The 9411-nt window shown below is 31.6% G+C and overlaps 1 protein-coding gene across 1 annotated transcript; it reads left to right on the top strand.

Moving 5' to 3' along the window:
- The first annotated feature begins 5892 nt into the window (after window positions 1–5892).
- On the top strand, window positions 5893–7800 carry LOC142606784 (cytochrome P450 94C1-like). Its single transcript, XM_075778125.1, has one exon. It carries the CDS (start codon window positions 6004–6006, stop codon window positions 7522–7524), a length of 1521 nt encoding a protein of 506 aa, XP_075634240.1. The 5' UTR covers window positions 5893–6003; the 3' UTR covers window positions 7525–7800.
- The last annotated feature ends 1611 nt before the right edge of the window (window positions 7801–9411 follow it).

Here is a 9411-nt window from a genome sequence, read left to right as displayed (position 1 = left end):
CCCTAAAGTAAAGTTGAATAATTTCATCATTTATATTTTGTAAATGAGCATATACCCCTATTGTTTCTCTCTTAGTTAAACTCTAACAAAGTTTTATAATTCCTAAAATATTACATTGTTCAATGTCTAATATTCTCCTACTAAATTTTAATGTCCCAAAAAATTTCTTTGTGTATTTTGAATTTTATGTAGTAGATTGGTAGTCATGCTTGGAAAGTTAGAATGATGATATATGGTATTTTATTTGCTACCTAGAGAACACTAATTTATTAGGTTTAAATCTTCTACAGTTATAATTTCATCTAATAAAAACTTTGAGGACATATGTCTTTTGTTATTTTGTTCTTATTTTAATTTATTTTCCTACTTAAAAGGGTATTCATTAAAAAAAAGTAAGATAAACACCATAGTTAGACTCATAAAATAAGATAATAAAGAATGAAATATGAATAACAAAATCTTCATTGTAGATGACTGCAAATAATTAATTTAATGAAGGTCTTCAAAAAATTTGTAGCATATATTATCATTCATTGCGAAATTTTAAAAAATTGTAGAAAGATGGTGACATTCATTATCATTCTTTGTAGCATTTTTTGGTGAGTAGATATTACATTTAGTAAATAAATTCTAAAAAATTGTCATAGTACATAGATATTCAAATAGTTTTTTTAAATTTAAGTACATGATTTCATATTTCTTCAACAAAAAAAATTTATATTAATTCTCTCATTAAAGGACCAACACGTGCCTTACACGTGCAACCGACACTAGTTTTTACAAAAGTTACTAATGGGCGGACAAACCAAAGTTGTTTATCTACCCCTCTTTTACTTTTTTTTTTTAAATTTCTTAGAAAATCTTTTATAGCTTACTATTCTTTTTCTTTTTTACCACTCATATGTAGAAGGCTTATTATGCTTTTTAATTTTTTTATTGAGTAGTGAAATGGCTTAAAATAATTTGAACCAAAGAGGTAAAAATTTGAAATGTAATTAGATATATTAATTTATATAGAATTTTTTTTTAAAGTCTATATATATAAAATTGCAGAAACTTCAAAATGGTATACCGATATCGACTGGAACCGAAATATTTTATTTTTTTAACTAAATCAAAACGACTTCCAGTACAGTATTGACATCCTTACTTTGCTTCCTTTGGACTCAGCTACCTCTAGTTCAATCGAGTCAAAAACTCACTCTTTCACATACACAAAATACTTAAGGGTCTAGAAAAGAAAATATCAGAGTTACAAAATTAGTAGTACGCAATAATTATCACTCTTAGAAAAAAAAAAAAAAAAGTTTTACCTTCTCCCTTTTACGTTACTCTTTTTCTACTGAATTTGCAGCCGCTCTACTGCTACCGATGTGCCATCGAAACGCATGCTTCCAAAAATCGAAAAGGTAACACATTAAAATATGTGCCACAACCTTAGCCAATCTTTTTGTCGGCCAAATCATATCTCTCTGGGGTTTCTGGGATCTGAAAAGTAGATTAATATTCTGTCAGAAGGAGATTGTGGAGTTTTGTATAAGCTTTTTTTTTTTTTTTTGGCTAACCATTGTATAGCTATTTGCTACATCATGCGCATGTCTGTTTTGATTTTGTTATGTGAAAAGATGAAAAATGGGCAAAATAATTTGAGTTCAAATAATTGGCATTGGTCTTTTCACAAAAAAAAAAGAAAAAAAGTTGGCATTTGTAAACACTTCATATAAAAGTTTCGTTAAATTCCAGCATCACCTCTCCGAATTTAGAAACACTTGGATTCATTCTGAAATTATTCAAATTACAAAATGATAAACTTAGATTAGACAAAATTACAAAATGAGACAAGTTACCCCAATAAAGGGAAATCTTATGTGAATGGGGTGCACATTCCTTTATGACTTGGGTCTTCTTAGTATTGAATAAATTTATCTTTTACAAAAAAAAAAAAAAAAAAATCTTGAGACAACTAAACAAAAAAAAAATGATGAAATTTGAGGAAGATGCTATTTTTAGATCCATTTAACAATGCTACATACCCCATCTCCTTTCAGCTTTCCCTCTCACAGAGAGTTCCATGTGTGTAAGAAAGGAATATGAAAACTACCAATAATTAATAAATAATTTACGCACAATTAAAAAAAAAAAAACTTGAAAATGAAGATTAGATAAAGTAGTTAACATTAGATTGTTGCTGATTAGGTTTGTTGGTGGGAAATGTACTATTGGCCCTAGATCTAATCTTTTCTATACAAAACAAAGCAAAATTCCCCTTCTCCTTCAAAACAAATCCTTAAAAATGATAAAAGAAAAGATTTCCAAGAACTTGAAAAAAGAAAAACATGCTCTCTCTCACATACACATGCACACGCATGTTCATGAACCCAAAATGCCGCCGAATGTTAGCCGACTAACCAAACCAAACGTGTCTTAAAGTCTCAGGCTCCGAGCACCATAAGCAAACGTCAGATTTCCTCTTTTTCTTTCTTTTGTTTCATATTTTCGATAAAAATGGAGAACTTTGATCACTGATGTTGCTGAATTTCCAAAGCGCGGTGGGCTGTCAATTTCCAATGCGCAGTGGTAATAGCGATATTATAAATTTGGGATTACAAATTTGGGTCACGTTAAAGAGTGGCTAAGGACACAAATTAAATATATCCAAAAAAGAAAAAAACACAAATTAAATAATATTCCATCCGTCTCAATTTATTTATCCTATTTGAAAAGTCAAATTTAAAAAAAAAAACATCATTTATTGTTTTATCTGCCTCATAAAAATATATAAATTTACAAAACTACCCTTAAATAAATTTATTAGATTTTAAAAAAATAGAGTTATTCTTAATGAGACAACTAAAAATGTGCCCCAATTAGATTTAAAAAAAAAATTTGTTAGTTATGAAAATAGTTATGAAAATAAAGTAGGCGTATAATAGGAACATTAGTAAATTAATAACTTTTATTTTTAGAAACAAAACAATATTTTGAGACATCTCAAAATGAAATAAATGACAAACAAACTGGGACGGAAGGAATAGTAAATATTTAATGGGAAATGCTAATGGATGCCTTTAGGGCAATAGTTAACAATTCATTTAAAAAAAGTTTTTATGAAAAAAAAAATTAATATTTTGACAGTTTTTTTTTCCATAAAAGTAGTGTGAATTTTTTTCTAAAATGGATTATTAACCATTATCCTAAAGGTTAACAGATGCCCTTAGGGCAATGGTTAACAATCTATTTAAGTGGTGTCAAAACATTTTATCATATTTAATTATGATAAAATGTAATACGCTTAAAAAAAAAATTTGTAAATTCTAATTTATTAATTTGGGCACACAAATTTATACTAATAGTTATTATATATGGAGGATACATTTTCCTCCTTTTTTTTTTTCTTTTAGATTATGGAATTTGGAAAATGCGCCCAAGTTTTCAACTTATACAAGTTACTTTTAATTATTACTCTTTATTATTAAGTCAATATATCAATTAAAATTTTGTATAATCAAATATTATACTCCTTCTGTCCCAGTTTGTTTGTTCTTTATTCTATTTTGAAATGTTCCAAAATATTGTCATATTTCTAAAAATAGAAGTCATTAATTTACTAATGTTGTTATTATACACCTACTTTATTTTCAAAATTATTTGAAAAGAAAACTAACAAATATTTTTTAAAAATCAATCTAATTGGGGCACCTTTTTAGTTGTCTCATTAAGAATACCTCTTTAAAAAAAAAAAAGCTGATAAATTTACTTAAGGGTTTGAAAATTTATACATTTTTATAAGGCAGACAAGACAATAAACAATGTTTCCTTAAACAATTTAACTTTTTAAACAGGACAAATAAATTGGGACGGAGGAAGTATTTATTATTTAACGATAAAAAAGCTTTATGAGTTGAATTGACTGAAAGTCATCCAGAAATCTAATGTTTGCTCAAGAGTACTCCTCTAACTTAAGGCTTTATCCTAGATGCCGAGAGTTAGAAACAATGCTTCATGTCATAAGAGTTAAGAGGCAGTTATTAGGCTCAACATGTTTGGGTTGCGCTAAACGTTCATTTCCATTAAGATTTCTTCCAAGTGTACTGTTCATATACGAATGGATTTACAAAAACTCAACATCCATTAAAACCACTAAGCCATGCTTGATACCTAATTTGAATAGCTCATATTGCCTACATTTTTAGGCAGGAACAAAAAAACCAAATAGCCTTTCAAATAAACAAACTTTCAAAAGAAAATTTCTTCTTAGCCTACCCTAGTCCGTAGCTCCAGCTCCTTACAAAGGAATGCTCACCTTGAGAATCACATAAATGATATATTAGTGCTTGTGGGGTGTAGGGAGTAAGGGCCGGAGTTCAAATCTCCAGAAGGGAGCTTCACACATATATATACTTAGATTAGGCTAGAGTAGAATTCTATCTTGTATAAAAAAAAATAAAATAAAAAACTCATAAATTTAATTAATAATGTTATTGTTGCATGAGAAGAAGAGAAAACATAGAGTTATTTATGGGACCACACACTTTGCAACAATTTACATAAGTCTCAACTACCACCGCGCACTCTTACTATTGGTGCGGTGGTCACTCCATAAGTATAAGTGCTTGTGGGGTGTGAGGGGTAAGGGTCAGAGTTTAAGTATCCAAGTTTAAGTATCCAAGAAGGAGCTTCACACACATATACGTTTAGATTAGGTTAGAGTAGAAATTATATCTTGTATAAAAAAATAAAAAAAACACATAATTCTCAACTTATGATTTAATTACACTGCTTATACATTATGGGTCCACCGCTAATAATTAATAAAAAGTAATCTAATAACCACTCATCACGGTTGTTTAAATAATGATAATTAAAGTGTGTAACTAAGAGCATTTACATTAAAGGTAATAAAAATTTTAATTTTACTTTTTAGCAACTCATAAAACTACTTTATTTATTTTAATACCTCATTTTATAATACACCCAACATCAAATGCTCTATTATTTTTTCATTTCTTTTAAATATTATTTATTTTATTACTCAAGTCTCTCGCTCTTTAACTTTTATTTAAATAACGTTTTTTGTGTTTACTATCTAGCTATAGTAAATTGCAAAATATAACAATTTATTATAGTTATGTGTTTAAAAAATTTGGACTTTTAGCACTTAACAATATTCTATAGATAGAGGTAAAAAAAATTATACTTTCGGTGACTTTAATGTAGTGAATTTTTTAAATATATTCATTGCTAAAGTAGTATTTTAACACTTTAGCTATTTTGACACAGTTCACGTGAACTTTATGCTAGTTGTAGAATTATCGACATACTTTTATATAAGAAAAAAAGTTGCAGGACACTTCTACACGTCCTTTGTCACGTCTCTAGATTGAGTTATAAAATGATTCATTGATTTTTGCTACCAATCGGAGCTGTCGACATAATTTTATTAAAAGAAAAGAAAAAGAAAAAAAAATAAAAATGTGGGGTGGAAAGTGAAAAAGTGATAGTTTGCGAGGCTGAGATCAACACCTTAATCACATGTCCACGTGTCTCTTAAGCCGACAACTCAGATAAACAAAAAAGAAAAGAAAAAGAAACTTGTCTTTCTCAATTACAGTTGGGTTGGTTCAAACTCAACCAGTCACACTCACGCTGTAACAACTAGCAGAGACTTAAAAAATAAAAGAGAAAAATAAAGTATAATATATATATATAAAAAGCACGTGGGTGATAAAACCGTGCCAATCAATAAGCACTGACGTGCTATGCGCGGTGCGGTGAAGACCCAAATTGTTATTGGTATTTTGCGCACGCGTTACTCATGCACCTTTTCATATGTCAACCTCAACACACAGCTACACCCTATCTATTTATAAATCTAAATCATACACTGAAATTTATGACTCTGCCTCCATTATAAAATTGTGAGCCACTTTTGATACCTTTCAATCCAGAGTCCAGACTTAGCTTTCTTTCCTAGCAACTTCCCTCTCTTTCCAAAAAAAAAATATGGGTTTTGATTTATTGTCTGTGCAATCCATGTCCAGTACTTTTTGCGTTTTGTTCTTCTCTTTCACCATCCTTTTCTCATTGTTTTCTTTGTTGCTGTTCATCTTGAGGCTTAAGCCGTGGTGTAACTGCGAGGTTTGTCGAAGTTACTTGTCGTTGAGTTGGGCTAAAGAGTTTGGCAACCTGTGTGATTGGTACACACATCTTCTCCGGAAATCGCCGACTGGGACTATTCACGTTCATGTCCTCGGCAACACTATCACGGCCAACCCAGAAAACGTTGAGCACATTCTCAAAACCAGGTTTGACAATTACCCTAAAGGCAAACCGTTCTCGGTTATTCTTGGTGACCTTTTGGGTCGCGGAATTTTCAATGTGGATGGAGAGTCTTGGAAGTTCCAGCGCAAAATGGCGAGTCTTGAACTCGGAAGCGTCTCTGTTCGATCCTATGCGTTCGAGGTTGTCACTTCCGAGATCCAATCCAGACTCATTCCACTCTTGTCATCGTTTGCTGCTGCCGGTCAAGAAGACAAAGTCTTGGACTTGCAAGACGTGTTTCGCCGCTTCTCTTTCGACAATATTTGTAAGTTTTCCTTTGGATTAGACCCAGGTTGTCTTCAATTATCGCTTCCTATATCGAAATTCGCAGCTGCCTTCGACCTCGCGTCGAAATTGTCAGCGGAGCGAGCCATGTCTGCCTCACCAATAATCTGGAAGTTCAAAAGGTTTCTCAACTTGGGCTCAGAGAAGAAGCTCAAAGAAGCCATTAAAACGATCAACACCTTCGCTACGGAGATGATAAATCAACGCCGGGAAATGGGGTTTTCGAATCACAAAGACTTGCTATCAAGATTCATGACCTCCATCGACGACGATAACTATCTCCGCGACATCGTCATTAGCTTCTTATTAGCTGGGCGTGACACAGTGGCTTCGGCATTAACGAGTTTCTTCTATCTATTATCACAGAACCCACATGTTGAGGCAGCAATTCGGGACGAGTTGGAGCGAGTCATTGGGTCATCGAGTAGTCATCAGCAACAAGTTGCGAGCCTTGAGCAGATGCGTGAAACGCATTACCTAAACGGTGCTATATATGAAAGCATGAGGCTGTACCCACCAGTTCAATTTGACTCCAAGTTTTGCCAAGAGGATGATATATTACCCGACGGTACTTTTGTACAGAAGGGCACAAGGGTTACGTACCATCCTTATGCAATGGGTCGGATGGAGCGGGTTTGGGGTCCGGATTGTCTCCAATTCAAACCCGAGAGGTGGCTACACAATGGGGTTTTCCGGCCCGAAAGCCCGTATAAGTACCCAGTTTTTCAGGCTGGGCTTAGGGTTTGTTTGGGCAAGGAAATGGCTCTTGTGGAGATGAGAAGTGTGGTGGTTTCTCTAGTTCAACAATTTGATATTCGGGTTGCGGATCCAAATCAGGCTCCAAGGTTCGCTCCGGGTCTCACTGCCACTGTTAGAGGCGGCCTACCAGTTCTAGTTCAACATAGGGGGACTCATTAATTAAGGACTTGGCCTAAAAGTCACACTGTAAAGGACTTGCATGCATGTTTTTTTTAGGCTAGCTAGGAGGCAGTACAAAAATTAGATTTTGCTTTGAAGTTCTGTAAGGACTTGAATCAATGTATGTATGTAGATTTTGCTAAATTATCCATTGATTAGTTCAATGTTTTACTTCTGCCTTAGCTATTTGACTTAAAATTACTTCTTTCGAGGAAAATTCTACCATTTTGTCTGAGGTTTGGTAAAATTTCACCATATAATTCCCTTTGTTTTGAATTTGATACTAATGTCCCTTAAATTGGAAAATATTATATAGTAATTTTAGATAATAATCTAATTAAATCTAATCACCAGCTACGCTTTAATTTTTTTTTAAGGAGCTCTAAATCAGTAGATTTTACTCAATTCAAACTTTTAACCCTTTCTTAAAAAAAAAAAAAAAAACTTTTAACTTATTTCATCACAAGGCCATTATTCTTTATTTAATTTTGAACATTTGGGTATTATTATTATTATTATTATTTTGTCAGTTGAAATTAAATCAAACTTTAATGCGTGTTTTGCAACTTTTGCTTTCTACGGTGAATAAAAGAATTTATGGAATAGTTGAAGAGATAAAAATAAATAAATAAATGGACAAAATTTAATCACAACATTGATTATAACTTTATATTATAACCTTACTCAATAAAATAAAAATTACTACATATTTTAAAAATATGACCATTAAATTGCATATTCTTTATACTCTTAATACACATGTTAAATTTCTGTCAATAGGATATTATTTATTATATAATCTATAAACTTATATTTTATGCATAATTTTAAACTATAAAAACTTGCAATTTAAGCAATTTATTGATGACATAGCTATTGATATTTAAATTTCTAGAAATTTTGCAAGCATGAAGAATATAAGAAGAAGATGTAACCCAATGGTAGATTTATCAAAATTCATCTCCAATAAAAAAATATTAAGTAATGTTATAGTCTTATGATATAACAAAATTTGTAATTAAACTTTCTCCAAAACAAAAACCCATTAAAACCTTGCCTTTTTAGTGTCCTAAAGATTACCAATTTACCACAAACTAAATATACGTGAGTATCGTAGAGCCCACGAGATGTAAGAGACAAGGTATTTCATACAACCGTCGTATGAAGTGGCTTGAAGAGCCCACAAGGAACGTATAAGAGACAAGTTTTAGGCTGAATAATATAATTATTACATAGAGAGAGATTATTAATAATAGAATTGAATAGTTGGTGACCAATATTATATACTAATTAAATTGAGGGTATGAATTTAAGTGCAGAGTACGTAGCTGATGTCTAGAGGGACTCACATGTTCCCCACCATAAGATTCACTAGGGAAAGGGTGTTATTTGAAGCACGAGAGAAGAACTAAAACCATCCCATTGTTTTCTCATATGCCAAGTATAACGTGGGCTCCTGCCCCATGATTTGCATATATATTATCATTTTCAGACAAATGTATATCATGCTATGTCTAGCATATTGTTTGCATTAAAGTGTCAATTCTATAATTGATTGGTTTCCATAATTTGATATTAGAATTGTCACATTAACAACACCACCGAGTATCTTTAGTATGATAATTACTTTACAAATATAAGAAATAAGGATCAAACTTTAAGTTTTTAGAAAAAAACAAAAAAGCTTCACACACATGCACTTTAATTTAGGATAGATTAGAATTTTATCTCAGAGGAGATTATATAATCTTTCCAAGGATTTGATTCCGATAGCATGCTTATCCTTCTATATATTGTAAGCCTCTCGTGGCGTACGTGTCAACCATAGATTTATTCTTTTTCAGCAAATGAGATCCCTTTTTTGAAGTTGGTAATCTAATGCAATGT

Source organism: Castanea sativa, chromosome 8 (genome assembly GCF_040712315.1).
Source record: "Castanea sativa cultivar Marrone di Chiusa Pesio chromosome 8, ASM4071231v1".
NCBI lineage: Eukaryota > Viridiplantae > Streptophyta > Magnoliopsida > Fagales > Fagaceae > Castanea > Castanea sativa.
The sequence above is the reverse complement of the archived record's forward strand: the minus strand, read 5'-3'. Positions and strand labels throughout refer to the sequence as shown.

Coding starts and splice junctions, on each gene's coding strand:
- LOC142606784 (XM_075778125.1), top strand. CDS start 6,004: ATGGGTTTTGATTTATTGTCTGTGCAATCCATGTCCAGTACTTTTTGC.